Genomic DNA, 22,590 nt, shown 5'->3' with positions numbered 1-22,590 from the left:
CTTGGTCGTTTCATTGGCATGCTGAAGACAAGCATGTTTTTATGTGAAGTAATTTTGGGGGAGGGAGGGACAAATTCATTTATATACTGTTAAAGTTTTAATTTGTGATTTTTTGTGACTGATGAATTAGAAAAATGTTAATTTAATGATGATGTATTATTTTTGTATTCGTCTATATTGTGTGAAAAAGAATATCTAACTATTGGAATTTTAGCAATAAGCCTTTTGTGGATCTGTTTTTTGCATTGGATTTAATTAAACTTGCAGATCTTAGTAATAAGTGATAGAAATGTTCAATGAACCTTTATGGTATGCTCATTTAGAAGATAAGTCACATGTCTGACTTTGGTGATTGAAGCTATTTGAAAGATTTTATGAGGTCAAAGACCAAACAACAGAAAAATTAACTAATTTTTTATTCTATTTGGACATATTTACAACAATCAAGATGAAAAATTACAAAATATTTTTTCATGATCCAAACACATTGACTTACAAAAATGTTGAGTTTGCCTATTTTAAGTGTTGTTTTCCTTTTGGTTCACATAAAATGATATTTTGGAGATTTTTATTCAATAACTCAGGAATATTTGACCAATTTATATGGAATTGAGTACAAAGTTACTTTTCTACAGGTCCGACACATTTTCAGACAAAATGGTGGACATACCCATTCTCATTAATTAGAGAGATCAGAATGCGATAAAAAGCATAATTTTAGGTGTTTTTTCTATTACAGTTATTCTGCCATATTTCAGCCAATTTCCATGGGATTTTATATGTATATACGGTTTATATGCCCCATGCACATACTTTAAAGATGCATAACATGCCTATTTTGGGTCATTTTAGGATGGTCAAAAAGTTTAATAAACCCATAATTTTAGGGTTTTACTTAATTAATTAAACTTGTCTTGATCGAACATGGTACAATGATCAAAATGGAAATACAGAAAAATCTGGAATATTTTACTTTGCTTTATTTTTTATTGAGGAAAGCACAATTTGATGTTTTGGTGAACTATATATGTGTATGTCAACGTATTTACATGGGATTTGGCATGGAAATAGTTTCTTGCAGTGTGTAACCGATTTACTATTACATATTTATTTAATATTTATGTTTGTTTCAGTTAAATATATATTTAGAAACGCGTGTTACTTATATTATTAAATGTGTATTGTGAAAGACCTTTCTATTCTCTAAATTTCTAAAATAACCTGGAGTGTAAAAATCAACAATACGTTTTACAAAAGCACTGGCGTATCTTCGACTATTGTTGTCAACTGAACTTTCAAAAATCTTACACTATAAGTTTATAAATCAACGCGCCGAGAGACAGTATAATATTGTTGGTTTAATACAGTATGCTATAAACCCCGGAAGCTATAACTGTGATAAATGCTTATTAATCGGAAAATTCTATATATTTGACGAGGAACGTTTATACATTTCGAACATTACCAACTGTTTAACTTCAGTGAATGAACTTCACACGTTAGTATTTCTACAAAGACATCGTATAACTTCAGCGGAAAAAGCTTACTGTGAAGAAGCTAGCACGCTTCCTGTCAAGAGAAATGTGCCCTTACATCAACAAAGGCTTGTTTTTGTTGTTTTTTACTTTCGTGCAAAGCTACACAAGGGCTATCTACGCTAGCTGTTCCTAATTTAGCAGTGTAAGACTAGAGGGAAAGCAGATAGTCATCTCCACCCACCGCTAACTCTTGGGCTTCTCTTTTACCAACGAATAGTGGGACTGACCGTGACATTATAATGCCCACATGGCTGAAAAGGCGAGCATATTTGATGTGATAGGGATTCGAACCAATGACCCTCAGATTACGAGTCAAGTGCCTTAGCATAAGAAGTTACTAGTGCGCTTTCGATATTTGTTAGTTTCTTATTATGCACAAAGTTATACAAATGCTATCTGTACTCTGCCAACCATGGGTATCGAAACCCAGTTTCTATCATATGGGGCTTTAGAGGCTTCACTTCGTAAGTCGCTTAGTAATGATGAATTATATTAGATCTGTCTTCCCCTTTTCAATAATTGTCTGTTGGTTCTTGGAAACTTTTTATCATTTTGGTAAATTGTTAGATTATGTATATCTCAAGATAGAAATTAATATCTTCATTTTATCTTTGATAGCAAATGGACGCTCTTTGACTTTGTTGAATACAGATTACAAAATTCTTATACAAACATGTTAGTTTACCTGTTGTCTAAAATGATAGCCAAGCTGATTTCTCAGGACTCAAAATAATTCTGATTAATGAATTTATTAAATGCATTATAAGGCCCGGCATGGCCAAGCGTGTTAAGGCGTGCGACTCGTAATCTGAGGACCGCTGGTTTGCATCCCCGTCGCGCCAAACATGCTCGCCCTCTCAGCCGTGGAGACGTTATAATGTGACTGTCAATCCCACTATTCATTTACTTTCACAAATTAAAACCATCATTTCAAGCATTCTGGGAAGGTGTCTATGAGCAATATGTACAATACATAATGATTTATTGTGAATACTTGAGACTTCTTGAATAATCTCTGTCTGCAACATAATCCATCCTCAAGACGTTAATATAATCTTTTAAGATCGTATCGTTTATGTTTTCGAGATAATGATTTTAACCGAAATTGATTGATTTAGTTAAATGATGCAAATTCTCAGACAACTGAAATAATTACCCCTGTTTGTAGTTGTAAAATGTGAATAGTATTTACTTGTTATTATTACAGTTTTAAAACTTTATGTTAAATCTCCGTATACTATTTGAGAGAAATAAAAAATTACATAAAAGTTAATTCACTTTGCAACTTAATATATAAATAATGAGGGCCCGGCATGGCCAGGTGGGTTAAGGCATACGACTCGTATTCTGAGGGTTGGGGGTTCGCATTCCCGTCGCCCCAAATATGCTCGCCCTTTCATCCGTGGAGGCGTTATAATGATACCCACTATTCGTTGGTGAAAGAGTAGTCCAAGAGTTGGCGGTGGGTGGTGATGATTAGCTGCTTTTCCTCTTGTCTTACACTACTAAGTTAGGGACGGATAGCGCAGATAGCCCTCGAGTAGCTTTGCGCAAAATTAAAAACAAACAATAAATAATGAGTAGAGTAAAGAGAAAAAAAAAAAAAACGTTCTTAGCATCCTTGGTTATATCTGACCCCTGAAGTTTGACATGGGGCAAATAATTTTAAACCGAAATACTTGCCACTCTTCTCTTTCTCGTCAGAAGGCACTTTGGTAACAAAATGGCACTGTTCGTTGCACGTAGTAATCTAAAATGCTTTCGCCAACAAATTGTATCAGTAAGTTTGTTGTTGTTGTTTTTCTGTAATTATGTTAATCGTTAAAAGAAGATTATTTCCTTTTTTTCCAAGTTAGTAAATATCGTAATATTTTACGTATGGTAGTGTAAATGTTGGTCTTTAGTAGTGGTGTTGAACACTGTTATAATGCTACTACTCGTACTACTACAATTACTAGTGCGTTCGTACCAATAGTACTAAGTGATACTAATCCTGTAGGAACAGTACTAACTTTCGTAACCAATATTCCTGGTACTACTAGAATTTCCAGTGTTGAAGTCTGTGGATAGGGTTGTAAGGTGTTTTTTTTCTCAAATGGCCATGCAGGACAAAAAAATTTTTCTTAATTTATTTTTGAGACCAAATCTTTTTTTTCAAATTGAATTGAAATTAGATTTTTTCAACTGTTACAACAAACAAAATTAGAAAAATGTTACTGATGTAATGCTTAATAATTAAACATTGTGAATAATATTGAAATCATTATACCATGACATTATATATAATATATGCTAATATTTTTCTTAACTTTTAATCTTCAAAATATAAGCTTCATTTTCTGAGTATAGGTATGAGTGAAATTCCATACAAATCACAGAAAAAGTTTCTTTAATCATGTGTTTTGATTCTAAATATTTGATGAGGAACCAATTTGAATATTTCATCCAATTAATTATCAAGCTGAAAATTCTTTTATACACAGCATTGGAATGACAAATGGAAAATATATGTTCCAAAATAAATTGAGATTTGCAGATGGAAAGTTTAAAAAAAAAATCACCCATTGCTGATCCAGATATAATGACTTATCAGTATTGTTTGAGACTACAATGAATGTTTTGAAAAGTAGATCACCATTTACTTCAGGTTGAAAAAGTTCCACAGTCTCTTCAAATTTTGGGATTTCCTTCAAATCTAGACATATTATAGCTTGAAATTTTCTTTCCTCAAAAATGTTTCTTTAAAAAAATTGTGTGTGTACATTTTGGATAAAAAAGTTGGGTGTGGAATTTTTGGATCAAATGTAGGACATTGGCAACCTTATCAGTGGTAGTTTCAACTTTTAAGCCTGCAATAAATTTAGACATGATCAGTTTATTTTAAACTTATGTTTATCATGTATAAACACTTAAAATCTGAATGTAAAATAATGAACATTCCAATCTTGGATCTTTTGTGAATTAAAATTCCACATTTTTTTCTTCCACTGGTACACTAGACTTGTAAATATTTTTTTACTGTTTTATATTTTGTTTTTCTAAATGCAAGGTCAAAGTTTTAATATACTCTAACAGTCTTTGAAATAATTTTCTGCCCAGTTGTTACCACACTGTATTTCTGCATAAATTTAAAAAAATGTTTTCAAAGTAAATTTCAGGCAACTTACTAAACCGTTGGTTATAACTCTACATATACATGTCCAAGTTCAAATCTTTGGCCTCTTGGATAATATTTTGTACACTAACAATTGGATTGCTATTAAGGCTGCAATCTGTGTCACGTGGACTGAGTTTAGTGTAGACTTTAGCTATTTTGTTGATTTTAAGTGGTGTTTCAAGCTTTTCAAATGAAAAACAGAAAAATTTTTAGTGAATTCATATCACATGTTAAACAGATTAACTAAAATCACTTAAAATACAAGTATAATATTAGTGTGTGATTTACTTAGGGTAAAAAAACAACAAAACCAAAACATAATTTTGTGTGTCTTGGTGCACCCAGAATTTTATGTAGCAAACATAATAAAAGTGAGCAGTGGGACAGAAGGTCACTTACAGAATAACAATTTAACCCTTAGCATTTTTTGAGTAAACATTAAACACTGAAACTGAGTGTTTTGACACCTGTAATAAATTTGTTTAGCTGTGAAATGTTTGTTTAGATCCTTAATCAATGAACATCAATACTGAACACTCACAAAGTAAGTTTTTAAACTTTTAATCATTTCACTTACATACAAAATACAGACAACAAAAGGCCAATTGCTCTTTGAAAGCTGTCTTTTTACACCCACCACTGAGAAAAAAATTAAATTTTAAATCCATCTTTTATTTTCCTGGAAGTAACCTAGTCCCCTATTCAAATACTTGTGAACCTTTACTGATGGTGATAACTCATTCCATAAACCAATCAACTTTTAAAAATTACTGTCTTAACCTTGTGTATGTAATAGAAATAAATTTTAAGTCTTTCTACTAAAGATTTATATAAGTGTAAGATAATTTTTTATGGTAAGAATAAAAATAGTTCTATTTGTGTTATAGTTTTCATATTTCAGGCTTAATACAGGCATTGATAAATACTTTCTGATTTAGGAGCCAGCCCAAAAACACAGGAACCAGTAGTGCCTAACCTAGTTTTACTACTGTTTGTACCAAGAAATGGGGGCTACTTTAGTGCCTCAATTATTTGCAGTTTTTGTCTTTTCCCAAACATTTCTGAAAATGATTGTGCTATTACAACTCTGGACAATAAGTTACATGTTTTAAAGAAACATTTAAAAAAAAATTAATTTTGGTTGCAACAGTTTAGATGTTACATGGTATATGAAGTTTTTGCTTGCAGGATGTGATGTGTGTTGAATCGTAAGTTTGCTGGCTCAGATTTAGTCGTGTCATTTTATCAGTTAAGAAAGGAATACACAATATAGGTAGCTTATTTATCTTTCTTTGATTAGTGATTAAAAACACAAAATGCAAATTAAGATGTCTTTAAGATTTCACTCAATTTCAGTTCTCATCTGCTATTCTTTGATGTATGTTCAGTTTGTTGGGGTATTTTCCAATTATGCCTTGTCTTCTTTGCTACATGTAATTGGTATCTTCAGTCTGTTTTAACAACAGATTTTTTGTAATAATTTCCAAGCATAGATTTGCACTAATTTTTGAATTATTTTTCACTCATGTCAATAGAATAAAGATTCACTTCCATACCTATAATAGAAAGAATGCTGTAATTTAAAAACTATTTATGCCTATGTTGCCAATAAAGTCAAAATTGGAAAAGGGAATGAAAACAAAGTATTATAAGAGAAAAGCTAGAGTTGAACTTGTGCAACTCAAATTCTGAATAAATCAAGATGACTGACCATTTGACACTAGGCTTTTATGATTATGACTGTGATGAATTTTATAATTTTTATGATAATGTGATTAAATGGCAGTGAAAAGATTATATAATAATTTAAAACAAGTAAATTAAATATATTGAAAAAAGTTATTTACATTAAACTCATTAATGTCTCACTTATTAACTTTCTATTATCCCTGGTTATTTGCTTTCCTCTTACCAGCATGGATACTTAAGGCACCAGTGTATATTTATTTACTTTCAAAACAATGAGTGTATGCCAACAATCACACGGTATCAACAACCATTTGATAGTATTGCCTGAGTTAACTACCTTTGGCCTTATTTGAGTCTAAATGTGCACTGATTGGTTAAATTAAAAGAAAAACAAAATGTTGTAAAATCAGTAATATACTGTGCAACTACTGTGCTTCATTTATGAAAAGAACATGAAGTGCTGAAATCTGCCATTAAGGTCTTGGAAAGGAAGTTCAGTATAGGACCCTAAGTGTGAAAATATTTCTGTACTTTCATGAGTCCAGAACTGTTCTAGCTTAAAGTTCTATTTGGCAGAGCTCAAAGTGAGAATAAAATGGGAGAAAATATTTTGTACCATAATGAAATTTTAGACATTGTGGTGACCTGGAGATGTGCCAAATGAATATTTGTATTTATGGGTGCCAAAACAAATTAATTATATAAGGAATTTTGTAAAGAAAAAAACTGCCCTTTTCATTTGTTATAAATAATCCAATTAAATAAAAGGTTGAACAATCATCAAGTTTTTATGTTTTTATTTAAAGAAGAATGACATTTTCAGGCTATTGCTCTTCATCAGATTGTACAGTTCCAAAATGTAAATAATCTAATAACAATATGGTAGAGAAATATTGACTTTTTTGAAAGGCAGAATCAGATGGGAGATATTTCTATTTGTAGTTTAAAATTTTGTCTCATTAAATTGGAAGATTGGAGACTTAAGTTTATTTTCTAGTTTGGCAGTGTTTATAATGTGTTTATAATTAGTCAGATAATCAAAAATCATATAAAGTTAAAATATTTAAATGAGCGATTAGAAGACACACAGAGAGGCAATAGATATAGAAACTGAGAATTTATTTAAATGTTTCATTTTGAAATTAAAGATAAAAATTTAATTGCAAACTAGTTTTGACCCCAAGGTACATTGGCAATAAAGCTTTTTAATTGCATTTTAAATGTAACTATATAAATAGGTCATGTGCACTTTGTTTTTTCCTTATGAACAGGGAGTTTTGCTTGTATTTTTCAAATTAAACAAATGATGTCTGGGCGTGGGAAAGAAGTTGGCTTATTAGGTAGAAAAAGAAGTAGAAGGTGGTTATAAAGAGTTCAGTGAAACTAGTTTAACATTGTGACTCACATCTGGAGTGCTTCATTACTTACTGTTTAAATTATAATTTTGATGGAAATAGCATTAACAGTGTTGTGGAAGAAAAGGACCTTAGTGGTTTGAGTGACCAATCATTTAAGCTGTCTAAGCAGTGTACTTTTGCAAGTGTTATGTTAAATAGAATTTCACATTTTATCAATATAAATTTTAAGTATGAATACAAAGAGTTTTTAATTTCATTGTGTAGGCTGCATTTGGAGTATTGTATTCAGTTTGTACATTAGAAACAACATTTGAATATTGAGATATGGGTCAGAGAACTAGTAGGATGATATCTATGATGGAAAAGTTGTCATATGAGAATGGGTTAAGATTTCTAAAATATTTTCTCTTCAGAAATAAAGTTGTAAGGGATCTGATTTAGATGTGAGGTAATTGCATCATTTTTTTCATGTTTACTGGAAGAAATTATAGGATTAAGAGACATTGGTAAGTTGGGCATCATCTTAACCTATGAGTTTGTTTGTTTTTTTAAACATCATTGGCTTTTAAAATGACTTGCTTTTAAATGTGATGAATATAGTAAATGTAAGGGAAAGCTTGAAAAATATTTAAGTTCTAATGGCATGTTTTTTGTTGCTGTTTTAAGTTAGTTTATTAGATAGGACAGATTAAATGGGCCAGCTGGTCTTTTGTTGCTATTAAATTTTATGCTTTTAAACTGAAATCTTGTAGTCCTATTGTCTTCAGAATATTGTTCATAGATATCAGAAGCTTTTATCATATCAATTCTCTAATGACTTCATAAAATTTAATAAAATCAACATTCTAATAGCTCTTTTCTGAATACTTTCTCAGTATTCAAAATTAGGCTTAACTTTGCATAGGTTCCCATCTGTATTAAATGTGAAGAAAAATTATGATAATCCAAATTCATTATTTTACACTTACTGTAATTTAAGGTAATTTGCCAAATATTTTTCCATCTAACTAAGTGTTCCATGTCATTCTGTAGTCTGCATCATTCTTAGTACAATTTCAAACACTCAAAAGTTTTGATATAATCAAATGTTTTCATTTGCAAATTTTCTATTTGCATTTGTTTCTTGCTACTAAATATAGGAGATTTTAGTATGAATTCAGAATTCAGTGTCTCAACTATGGAAATTCCTGTTACAGTTGAAAACATTACTGGTAAATTTTCCTAGGAATTGGGTTGTACCTACAGAGAAGGTACAAGCCTTAATTCTCAGGGAGTTAGATTCATATGTGTTCAGAACTGGGAACACCTCAGCCTTTGCCATACATTGGTACACCAAATTTCCTTTTGGTCTTCTATCCCACAACCACTAACTTACCAGATATCTTCCATTTTTTTCCCAGTTTCATAAGGTTTTGTCTTCCCCTGTCATTTACCACCTTTTCCAATCCATTTGAGTTGTATCCTTCATGTTCCTTTTAATTTACCAGATTGGGGTCTCATTATGATCTTTTATATTCTTTTGAATCTGTCTGTGTTTTACACATACAATTTTCTTTCAAATCCTATTGCTTCCAGGTGCCATCAATTAGATAGTTATACCTTTTAATGTTACCTGTATCCTCTGCTATTTCTCTTATTTTATCCTGTATCTTGACAGGTGCTTTCTTCCAAAGTCCTATTCTGCCTGTAAAAGCATTTTGGCTTTCACATCCATTATCTTCCATTTCCCATGTGTACTCCCTTTCCAATTCTATTAAGTCTCTTTGTCTAGTTCATTCCTTAATATTTTATGTGACACCTACTGTTTCCTTTCATACTTCACATTCATGACTTTTTATTCCCTAGAATCACTTCCTTCCCTGCATTTCATCTTCTGTCATGGTCACTGGTTTGGTTAAGCTGACATATTCTGACTTACACATGAAAGAGTGCCAATTCCACAGTATTTCTCTTCATCAAATTGGTAATTTCACCATGTCTTTTGACTACTTGGTCTCCATGTCCTTTGGAGAAGACAATTCATGCCTGAACATGATTTTCTCCTAATACCTTCATCGCTCTTTATTTGCATGATATGACTGCATCTTTTTCAGGTAGATATTGTCTCCCTCCTGTGGCAGTTCTGCACACATTCTTTGACTGGAATAAGTCTTATCTTTTTCTTTTATTTATGATTTCTTTCCAGATACTTTTTCTTTAACCACTAATAATATGATACTACTATGTGGTGTTTCCTGATTGAGTTTACTTTGCCTCAAGCCACCACTATTTACAGATTGAGCTGTAATGCTCACTCTAGATATGGGGTGTTCTGCAAGACTGGTGATTGCCTACCTAGTGAATGTGTGTGTGTGTGTGTGGTAAGGTTTCTCACTCAGTGGTAAACTCTCACTCATGGACTTTAGGAATAAAGCAGAAAGGGATTTTTGCCCATCCCTGTCAGCCCTTTGACTGAATAAATTGTGGTTGATCTGCTTTTCAAAATGAAAAGTTACAGACACCCATTGATTGTTCTTTCTCTTGTTTGGTGTTTCTTCAGATTCACCATTGCATTTACTCCCTGCCTTCCCTTTTATTTTTCTTCCAGTGGAGAATGAGTCCTTACCAGTTTCCAATCACTGAGAATGTAGACCATGGAGGCCTCCTTATGATTACATTGTAAAATTTTAATTTGGCATAGATACTCATTATTTTCTGTCTGGTGGTAAGAGGACAAAGCTGGCTGCCATTCACTTTCTGCCCTTAATGTTTTTCCCAGATGGATAACTGTTTGTTGGAGCAGGATCTTCTCATAATACTGGGTTTGGAAAGATATCACTATGTTCATACAGTTGTATGTAACAGAGATCCTTTTGTTTATTCTGATTGTAAGTCATGTGCTTTTCCCTGTTCTTATGGTTGAGTTTGGAGAACTTTGCCTTGTAATACCAGACATAGGATATACATTCACTGTTCCCATGGTTGAGTGAACGTTCCATGTCCTCCTTATGAATTTTGATGTAAAATATTTCGTCCCTGCATTTATGATTGATTTCGGAATACTACTCATAATATAGGCTACAGTTATTGCTCTGTTCCCATGGTTGAGTTGAGGTAATGCCAAGTTCTGTTTCTCATACTTCTTGCTCCTACATTGGTTTTGGGAAGCAAGTACTTACTGGAAATACATTTTCAGTGTAAAAAAAAATTAAATTTTGACTAACAAGAATCTTAGAGTCAACATTTTTGATATCCAAAACTCTAATTTAGCATTGCTTGCTTTTAACATATTTATGAATTTTCTTGCTGATGCTCCTTGAAATTTTATAATTTTTGGCTTTCTTATAGTTGTGGAAATCTTTCATTTTATATGTTACTTGAAACATCATTAACTTGTGTTTACCTTGCATGTGACAGACTTGTCCTTTAAACCAAAATAATTTCTAAGTTTTGTTTTTTTCCCAGTTTCTTCATTGCCTTACCTATCCTCTTTGATTATTTACAATTTTCCTTGTTCCATTATCACTAATCAAGCTTAACTGTCTTTAATTTTAGATCTTCAAACATTTTGCTGACCTATCCTGCTAAGATTGAGCCCATTTCTAATACATAATTTAACCTTAAACTTATCCAACATGTCCTACCAGCCTATCTGTTGCTCTAGATATGTCCTTGATGATCTTTCTTAATGACTAAAAACCAAAAGTACAATGCAGTTATTCAATCTTAGAATTGGAAACTGAGTTAATGGCTAAATAATCTGACTCCTAAACAAGTATTTAAGTTAAAAAAATAAATGTTTTAAAAGTCTATTTAAATACAGTAATATGTTGAGTAACCATTTAAAACCTCAAGAAAATGATCAAGTAGAAACTCAGTTATACACAAAATGATCTTAAGGACAATTACCAAATACCTTGGTTGCTAGAAAAGCTAATTTTAACATATAAAAGTACAAAACAAACTTTTAAATGCACTGAAATTTTTAACAACTATAGTCTGAATACTTGCAAGGTCATTCAACATAAACATGCATTCAAACACAAACAAATATCTGAAGAGCATTTTGGTAATTGATATGCATTGGATTTTGAAACTATTGATAAAGTATTTTGTGGAAACTCTTCCAAATCATGCTTTTTTTTTTCTCATTTCCATTTGAAACAACATAACTTTTATCTTATGTTAAACACACAGGTTCAAGGAATAAGCATTCAATAGATGGAGCATTTTTATCCAAAGGTGCAGTAGTAGTGATCCCCAGTTAAACATTCACCTTAAATATTTTTCTACTTCATGCTATAAACAGTGTGTGCATATGTGTACATGCACGCACACATGTGTATACGTATAAATCTTGGAGAAGTATATGAACTACTACTATTCATGTTATATCTTTTGTTGTCAGAAAATATTTGTATATCCCAAGATAACTAAAATGCATGAAATTCAAAATGGCTGGAATACATAGTGTTAGTAGCATGTTTCATTTTGGAAAAGATAAGTTGAAAATTGATACTTAACTTTTACAAATGATATTTTTTTAACATTAATAAAATTAATGTAATTATTCCTCTCTAGGTGTTATTAACTGCAAAATTATCAGAGAGTGTGGTATGTACATGTTATTTATAAATAGGTATTCATATTACTGCATTCTTAAGCACTTTAAACACTTTGATGACCGAAGAAGGTCGAAACGTTGTTCGCTCTTCTACGTAAAATATTTTCTCAACCCAAATGAGCCGTTTTTGCACATATATTTCATATATCATGTTTATGGTTCAGACGAGTAGCAGTGGAATAATCATGACGAATGTTCAACATCCCATTCCAACCAATGGAGGGACAAGTAACATGCTGGGAATAACTGAGTATCATATTAAGTCAACTGCAGTCATGAATGCTTTATTTTTACTCCAGTGGTGGTAATTACTTTCAGGGTGAAAATACTATCATTTATTATGGTGAATGTATGCACAGTTGACTTGAAAGAACATGACACAAAAACTCCAATTTTTCCCATAGCTACCACAGTCATGATATCTCAGTCCCATTCAGAATCCCTGGAATGTGTTGGTATGTGCTGAAATGAAAAAAACCCTTGAGGAGTAGAAGTTCAGACTGCTGGATGAATGAGATAACATGAAATTGTATGTCCTCCAACATCTCAAGAATTTTATGCCACAGTGCACGAGCTGTTGTTAATATGCGTATTGACTCAACGTAATATTGAGATATTTTAATGTTTTTGTCGATTGTGTTTTTAAGCTACTTTGTTTAAAATGTTTTTGATAAAATGTATTAATTCTTTTAAAGTTTGTATATTAAAGTTGTGCTATCACCAGTTTTTATATTAGGTAAACTTTATATTTGATGCTTTTGTTCTGTAACTGTAATAATTAACATACAGTTTTATGTAATGAGAGTTGCTTTTATGAGAACTAATATTGACTAAAATTGTAGTTTTCAAGTAAACTTGGTTTTCTTTTTTTTGTATAAAGTGTATATTTTGACTTATTGCAGTTCATGTTGTTGACAGTTTATCAAATACCACTCTTTTAATAACTAGATAAGGATTAAACAGTTTCTTTCTTTTTTAAGATTTCACCTTTAACAACGTCCCTACGACATAAACTTAGTGGGAAAGCTGGAGCTGAACCTGTAAAATCTGGTAAGGTTTGTCATCTATCTGGAGAATTGGTTGCTCAAATTTCAAAGGTTTAAGTTAATGGTTTTACATTTAATACTTGTATTTAATATTATATATAGTTAAAAAGGGACCATTTGGTTCTTAAATGTAGGCTGTCTTTGCACATTTATCATTAGGAAATCAGTAATTCTCTTTTTAAACAGTTGTGATGTGCCATTCATTCCATAAACAGGTGACCCTGATATAAAAATAATCTTTACTGGAGCCTTTATCCTGTTTTTTTCAGATCTTAAATTTGTTTTATTTTTTATTTTTTTTGTGGAATACGCAACAAAAAATGTTGGGCCTTTATCTTTAAATCCTCAGGATACTACTGTAAATTTCAGTAATGTCATCTCTTACCCTTCTGTTCTCAAGAGAAAATGATTTAACAGAAGTTAACCTTCCAATTTCCAGTACAATCCTATTAGCTCTCCTCAGATTGCTTTCCAGCAAGTCCATATCTGTTCTTAGATAGAAAGCCCTAAACTGTACACTGTATTCCAAGTTAGGGGTACATTGATTTAGATTTTCTTGGCTGATTCCAGTAGATAATGACAACCTGATTTTTTCTTTCTTTATGGTTGTATTTAATTTTTTAAAAAATGCAAATAGTATATGGTATGTTTAGTTAAGGAAATGAATAAAAAAACAACTGCCATAAATAAAAAGTTTAAAAAACATTTTGCATTTGTACTTCTAGAAATACTTAGCAATATAAACACTTGTGCATATGCATAAAATTTTGAAATGTAACTCTAAACTTTGTTAGTTTATAGTAGAAATTTTTTGCATGTAAAAGTAATTAACTTCACTACAAAGACAATATAAAACCACTTTATTTATAAAAGATTCTTTTAGCTTCAAAACACAGCTTCAATACATAGGAACTATTTCTAATATAATGACATAACCTCAAACTTTTATGTACTAAGTCACCTATAAATATGTCTCCACACATCTTGATAAAAGGTCAGCCTTTTATCACGTCTTTCCTTTGGTGTGCAGTCAAGTACTACACCTATTAACCCTATTGCTATGAGTTTTTTTCTGTGGCCAGAGATCAAAGGACATATCACATTTGTATACTTGCATTAAAATTTTTATTGAACTTTCATTTTATAAATGCATGTTAATAATTTTGGTATCAAATTGTAGGTTATAATTCAAATTTTAATATCATTTATTAGTTAATTTCTTAATTTAAAAGTAGATTTTTAAACAACATTCCAAAATATCAATTTTTGTGTCATTTGGTTTGTTGAATGCAGATGTGGTTTACATTAGATGTTTATGGTGTCCAAATTCAAAGTCTGTAGTTTTTTTGTGAATTAGAAATCAAATTACCAATATTGACAAGCCAGATATAAAACAAGAACCTCCTTTCTCTTCTGTTTACTGATATGACTACGTTTAATGAATAAAAAAACATGGCAATCTCCTCCACCTCTTCCATTTTTAGAAATACTTGCTTATATATATACATCTGCTTGCTGTATCATATGCTTATAACCAATTAAAAGCTCAGAATTTCTCCCATGTTGTTGCCTCAAGCCTTTTGAAGGTACATATTTCCCAAATTTGGTCTTTTGTTTCCAATTTCAGAATGAAATAGGAAGAGAAATTGGAGTTTGAAAAAGTGTACTTTTTAGGCCCAACTAAACATTAGTTAGTATGCTTGATAAATGACAGTGGAATTCTGTGATATTGGTTGAGTAACTTAATTATTTTGTCTTGCATCCTCTAAATGCAAAATTTGGCAAGGCATGCAAGGTATGGCAAGTGAGTACAAACTTCTTTACAATTATAAGTAGTAGAGATCATTATTTTATATATTTCTATATTTATTGCTCTATACTTTAAGAAAAAAGAATTGAGATTTAAAAATTTATTTGTAAATAGTAATTATATATATTACGTCCCACTCAAAAATGGTTGTTGTCCATGTTGTAAAGCTCATCATCAAACCTACAACTTTGTAAAAAATAACTGACACATTTTCTGACAAGCACAACCAAAGAAACTTTAAAATATCCAAAGAAATCACTTTGGAAACAAAAAACACCATTTATGTCATACAGTGTAAAAAATACAATCACCAGTATGTAGGACATACACAAACAACCCTTAGAGAACATTTCAACAACCATAAATCTTCTATTAACACCAAAAGGATTTCCCTGTTACTCAACACTTTAATCACCTCAGTCATTCTATTAATGATGTGACTTTCATTGGCATTGAAACAGGATTCGAAACTAAAGCAGATAGAGAAATAAAAGAAGCTTATTGGATTGATAATCTAAACACACTATTCAACCTTTCAGAATTAATCTAGATACTGGAATTGGTGATCTCAGCTCATTGGTTTTTATCTCTGTTGGAAAATAATTTATTCTTTGCTTACTTTATCATGTAATATCAAAGCTGAATTTCCTGAAACTTACTATTTGTTTAAGATGATTTTTCATACCAGTTTTTATAAATTGATTAGTGTAATATATCTTTCAGTCTCCATGCATTACGTTTATATTACTTAAACACCTAAGTATAGTTTTAAATATATGTATATTTAGTCATTTTTAAATTAAAATATCCCTTACACCCTCTCTCATACACTGTCAATATCAGCTTATAATAGTACACAGATAAATAAACATTTCCTGGAAAACTAGATGAATTTCATGATGTCACTAAATTCCTTATATGTATCACTCATTTGATTACACCACCACTCGCAGTTTGCCCCTGAAAAGAAAGATCCACTTTTTGAAAGTGTTTGCTCAAGTTATCAATTTATTTCATTTCTGTATATATCTAATTATTATAACCAAAATGACTATATTTTACAAAATACTGGTCTACCAGAACAAAGTCAAGTTGACCTAAAAAGGTGAAAACTTTGTTCTGTACTTTATTTTAATTAAAGTTTTAATATCTGTACCAGCTGTCTTGAGAATACAAAGCCAAAAAACAACATTTTCTAAATGCCAATGTTATGCTATTGGATATGGCAAGAAATGCACATGTGCTATGATTGTAGTTTCTGTAATGTTAGTTGGATATGGCTGAAAGGTCAATGAAATAAAAAGAATAGGTATAAATAGATGTATAATGCTATGATATTTAATCAAGCTATTTTTGATATCATAAATATATATAAATACAAATATACATGTGCATACAATTATACATTTGTGATTTCGTGTTACAATTTGAAGTCATTCTAGAATGAAAATGCATAACTTAAAGCTTGTTTCATTATTTTTTACAATGGTCAATTTGACCAAACCTGTAGAAGGATGAGAGAGAGAGAAAGAAAATAACATAAAATATGAAGATTTGTTTTAGATAAACATTTTTGAATTTTATTAAGAGGTTGGAGATTTTACTAATGAAATTTGACAAGTTTCTGATGCACATAGGTATTTTAATATTAACATTACTTTACATTTAAGATGGTTACCATTCAAAAAGAAAAAATTCATGAGCAAATCTTTAAAAGATCTCCAATATCTCTAAAAAACATATTTAATAATAATCCACTAAATTTTGTGAAGATATGCATACTGTATTAAAAGTTATAGTATGAAAACTTATAAGTACAAAATGATTATGAGGTTGGTCTCTGAGACCAAGCCAGTAGTGAAAGGATTATTGTTGCTATGTTTCACTGACCATTCTTTGAAATAATTTTCTACATTATTTTGTGTTTTAGTTTAATCTTTCTATAAGAATTTAAGGATCCATTGATGTCTTTTGTCTGGTCCCTTGTGAGGTGATCTGGATTCTCTGCATGTGTGGCATCCCTCATCTTCCATTCTTTCTGTCCTTCTTTCTTTGTGGTCTGTAAGAGAGAAAGGCATATTTTGCCATTGATCTCTGCACTATGGTTTCTTGCCTTCAAGTTCTTGTATTCCTCACCATTCCATGTTTTGCTTTGTTGTTTGACATTAATCTGTTTGTCAACTATTGCAGACTATGGATGACTTTATCCTTTGTCTTCCCTTTTTCCCCATTCATGCCATGTTTTTCATATCATATCATATCATATTCCTTTCTTTTGTGTATCTCTTCCCATTATTATAAGAGAATCCTTGTTTTCATACCAATATTTCACCTTTCTATTGCTGTTAAAATCTATATCATTTCCTCCATCTGTTTCATAATCTGTGATGTTAATTTTCATGCTTATCTTACTTCCACAGTTCCATTTCCCACTGCCTTTTTTTTTTTTTTTTACTGGAATTCTTCTTCCACCTAAGACCTTTTCCATGTAACCTTTATTGGTTGCATTTACCAACTCAATCAATTGGCTTAATTTTCCTTTCTTCAGCTTCCTGTTGTATATTTATTGTCTTTTCCTACAGCATCTGTTGGTCTAGCCCCATCACTAGTTGTTCCCTTTACTTCTGGTAATTTTTCAGACTGGCAGGTGGACCACATTGCCACTTTTATCCCACATTATTTATTTGAGATACTGGTTGCTGCCTATTGCCACAGTTCTGCTTTGAGAGTGTAAGTTTTCATTTATTTATTTCTCCTATAGTTACCCTGTGCTTTATATATGATCTTTTTCTGTGGCAAATTGGCTGGGTAGCTCCCATCCTATCATCTCCTGAATGGCAATTTTTCAGGTGGTCTGTTTTTTTTTTTATTCTAGTTAGACCAGCCACCAATATCTGTACTGTATAACATATAAGGTCTTTAAAGCCTACCATTGACATAGTGTTCCACAAGACTGCTAGTAGGCTCATCCTCACATTATATTGCATCATAAATATGCTCATCTCAGACTGTTCTAACTCATGGACACACATGCACAAACTAAATTCATGGACTTTCAGAGATGCCACCCTACTAGTGGCTGTTTGTGCTAGTAACTACTAGTAAGAGTATTCATACCTAATTGAAAGAAGTTTAGAGAAATTGTACATTTTCTAAAAAAAAGGATTTTTCTAGGAAATACTGCATAGAAAAAAATTTCAGATCATTCTAATACAGAGATGCCAACCATTACGATTTGAGTGTAATCATTACGATTTTGGTGTATACATTACGACTATATGCTCATACAGACAAATATTACGACTTGTTGCAACTCCCAAATTATTATATATTATATAGGCTTATACAATAAAGTGATAAATTGTCCCCCCAGGGCTTGAAAGGGGTGAAAAGAAAATTTCTAGTAAGATACAAATAAATTTTGATAATAAATAAAAGACATAGTTCAAATGGCTACTTGCAATAATCATGTTTGTGCTTGAAATAATAAAAAAAATATTTGTATCTCCGACATCTACCAATAGTTTGAGTGAGGTGCTTCTCCATAGTGGGTACATGGGGGAATTCATAGCTACTTCATCAGTGCTTGTCAGCCAATCAGCGCTCGCATAGATGGGTATTTCTTATTTTCTAAGCAGCATAGAAACATCAATGCGATCGTTCACAAGATGGGAAAAGAGGCCTTGTTCACCAGATTGTCTTGTTTCTGGCAAATCTTACAGGACTAAAACTGTGAAAAGGCTCTGTCTACAATCATTATGCTCAGTCATTTGAAATAATTGGCATCTCTGCTAATATAAAATGTAATGGGTTTTACATATTAAAAATGTTACCCTAGATTGATAAAAATGACATGTTTTTAAGAACTCCATTTTTCAGAACTAAATTGACAATTTACATCAGTAGAGATACAATAAAACTCTCTAATAGTCCTTGTGAAAGTTATTTGTTTTGTGAGGAGAGTACTTTTATATAAAATTGTGTTCTGTAATTAATAAAAATGGTTGTTGCACATATCATAGCTATTTTTCTAATCGTCTAAATCTTGAATACACTGTGATACTGTGTATGGATTCTTATGGTGCAATTCAGTAGATGGAACTGTATTGGATTTGTTATTTCAATCATATACATAGATACATGCTATTTCTATTGTAGTAAGAATCTGCAGAAATAGTTTTTAGATTATTTTCACTGCATATTTCATTTACTCATTCATAAGTTGCATTTATTATTGTTATATTGATCTGTGTTTTTTTAGAAAGAAAACCTCCAAAAAACTTAGTCTGCTTTTAAACTCATACTTTCAGACTTCAAAAAGGAAAATTGTAAAAATCGAACTAATTAATATTACTATTGTAACTAGTTAAATTAAATCTAGCCATGATTTATTATTTTGGAACAGAAGCCAAGAGTTTTCTAGCAATGAGTGAAGTGAAATATAATCATTTACAATTTAAATGAAATGGTTTAGTTTGTTATTAGTTTAACTCTTGTATAATTTATTTAGAAATCATGATGTGAATTTTGTCAATATTTTAATGTGATGTTAATTATTTGTGTTTTTTCATAAATTGTAAGTGTAAAAAATGGTGATAAAACTTTATATTTCAACTGTGTGCTGTGCAGTTAGCCCTCGTGTAGCCTTGCAAGAAATTTGAAAAACAAATCAAGTTTATACAGAGAAAATATCTTTGCTTACACAGTAGTTTTTCTTAAATATAACTGCTACTTCTAAGATATATGTACACTGTTTTTTTCAAAGCATAATCTCTGCTTATTTACATTAACAGTTAGCAAGAGCTCAGAACCAAGCAAACCCCAAACAGAGGAAGTTATTGGAAAGTATAAAGCACCAGAGTATTATAATCACAATGAGTGGAGTTTCAATGATATGATGATTGATATGGAAAAATATTGGCAACCTCAGCCTTCTAGTAAGAGACCTAACTAGCTGTCCTTCATATAACAAATGTTTTAAAATGAATGAAAAAATTAGGTTACCTGTTTTGTTTTTGTAGATACATTAATATTTAGCAAAACTGATGCTGCTTTGATTCCTATGAATTATAGTTGTGTATGTTTCATAGACAGACTTGTAAATAGAAATAAAAAAATGTGAACATTATACAGACTTTGTTTTACCAAGTGAATTTTTATACAAGTAAGTATCCTGATTTGTTTTATATAAATTTTTTAAATATTTTTTGGTCAGCTTATACTTCTTCATTACATTTGTTTTTGTGAACCAAGCTTTATCAATTGCATTTGAGAGTTGCAAAAGTAAAATTCTAAGTTGTAATAACACCAGAAGGTGCCTTCTCGAGCCACTGAATATTGTACTTAATGTAGCTTCCAGGAGTTTATTGAAGTTATTGTACAAAGGTGATTTTTGATATGGTTTCAAGAATTTTTCAGTTTCAGGTGTATTGTGTAATCATTTCAATATACCACAAAACAAGCTTATTAAAAACAAGTTATATCACTTTGAAAACCCTTTCATTAGATGCCTTGGTATACACAATACATTATATAAATCATTGAGATAAAATGGTGAATGAACATCGATAAATTTTCTTATGCTATCTCTAAATGACAACTAAAATGATGAGTTGTTCTTTACTTATTTCATTACCACAAAGTCACTTGCTAAACATTGTAATCTGTCACTTTTGGAACTTGTGAAATTTCAGGATGATGTAAAAGGTATGGAATCTTGAAAATAATTTGAAAAACTTGTTTATGACAATATTTTAAGTAGAATACATATTCTAAACAAGCATCTTTCTGATTTCAGAAGAAAAAGAATTTTGCAGAATTAGTAAAGCTGTCCAATATCAGGTGCATCTTATGTTGCTTTAAGTAAATATTTTAATGCTATGCTTTCGTTTTTATTTATAAGATATTATCGTAATTGCAGATGGTCCAACAGATAGTACAGAATGTCATGACTTTAGTATTGTTCCTTCAGAACCAGCAGTGATGCAAATGTTTCTTTTGCAATTTATACTAAAATGTATATCATTTGCAGAAAAAATTTTAAACACAATTAAATATAAGTAGTAACAATGAACAGATTAGTGTCTTAAAGTATTTCTCTTCAATACTTTCAGTGTGTGTGTGTATATTATAATTAGTTTGTTCAAGCAAAATATTAGTTTTAAAATCCCTTATGATTATCAGGAGGCTGACTTATTGAAAGCTTGAATGTTTTATGAGAAAATGAAGGTGGTGATACCACAGAAATAACAAGGAATGGAAGCTGAGTATAAGTTTGGATTATCTTCTGAGAACTCTGATAGTGATATATTACACCTTGTTCAAATGCATCACATGAAATGCCTGTGTTAGGAATGGCCATGCCACCAAGATGTCTGGGAACAATTCCAGAAGAAATTGCTCCTATTTGAAAAGAATTGTCCTGAAATAGCCTTTAGTTTTTAATTTCTTATACTTATTATGGAGTAACTCATGTTGTTTTTGTTTTACTAACAGTAGTCCTGTATTTTTTTATGGTGTACATAATAAGATACATAAATAACACATCTTATACTTCTAATAATACGTGGATGTCTTAACCAATGATTATTTAGTTTCAACAATTTCATTGCAATAATATGTAGCCCTAGGTATTCTTGCTAATTTTGTTCATTGATCTTTTATTAGATAACTTCTACCCACAAGGATACTCTAGTTTATTGAGGTTAACTTAGGTTAAAACTAGTTGGAATATATATTTCAACAAGTCTGATGTATTTAAGGTCATTAATCGACTTGGGTTCAGAAAGTATATAGGGTCGAAATTCAAATTTAGAAAAATCTTGTATTAGCTAAACCTTTACTATTAGAAAATCACATCAAATGGTTAAGACAAATTTGACCTTGTGTTCATCTAATAGTTTATTATGTAGTAATACTCTAACTGACTTTTCTAGTGTAATTTTAGTATGTGTGAATAACATCTCATACTTAAGTATTAAACATACCGATGTGTTTGTTAACCAAACTGCAAGATAAACTAAATATTATTTATAAAAACATATTAGTTTATAAAATACTGGTTTTTATAGTACAATACTTACAATATATTTTTTAGCATGTTATTAGTCACACAATAAATCACCACAGTACCAAAATTGAATTAATAGTCATAATCGTAAAAGAACCTTTTGTTATAAATGAAGTGATTATTTTTCGAATATTTCAAAATAGGTATTTCCTCATGCTGATTTTAAATTTCTCACTGTGTCATGAAATATTTTTCATTAACACTTTCTAGTTGCATACATAATATGTTAAAACTATCACTCACAAATCATTGCTCTGTAAATTTTATGTCAAACTTGCTTCTCATCATAGACAGTAATATAATATTTTTAGTATATGGAA

General features: G+C 30.8%; 1 protein-coding gene across 2 annotated transcripts; it reads left to right on the top strand.

The window, feature by feature from the left end:
• Nucleotides 1-2,877: 2,877 nt before the first annotated feature.
• NdufV3 (NADH:ubiquinone oxidoreductase subunit V3) lies at nt 2,878-20,329 on the top strand. Of its 2 annotated transcripts, none has more exons than XM_076490288.1 (3): nt 2,878-3,318; nt 13,326-13,395; nt 17,784-19,984. In XM_076490288.1, the coding sequence occupies exons 1-3, from the start codon at nt 3,262-3,264 to the stop codon at nt 17,933-17,935; spliced, it is 279 nt and encodes a 92-aa protein (XP_076346403.1). In that variant the 5' UTR covers nt 2,878-3,261; the 3' UTR covers nt 17,936-19,984. The 2 variants fall into 2 exon arrangements, with proteins under 2 accessions (XP_076346403.1, XP_076346402.1); XM_076490287.1 differs by lacking the exon at nt 17,784-19,984 and adding an exon at nt 19,995-20,329 and having other exon boundaries at nt 3,170-3,318.
• The last annotated feature ends 2,261 nt before the right edge of the window (nt 20,330-22,590 follow it).

Source organism: Tachypleus tridentatus, chromosome 2, assembly GCF_004210375.1.
Source record: "Tachypleus tridentatus isolate NWPU-2018 chromosome 2, ASM421037v1, whole genome shotgun sequence".
In the NCBI taxonomy this organism is placed as follows: Eukaryota; Metazoa; Arthropoda; class Merostomata; order Xiphosura; family Limulidae; genus Tachypleus; species Tachypleus tridentatus.
Note: the sequence above shows the minus strand (reverse complement) of the source record. Positions and strands in the feature narration are given on the sequence as shown.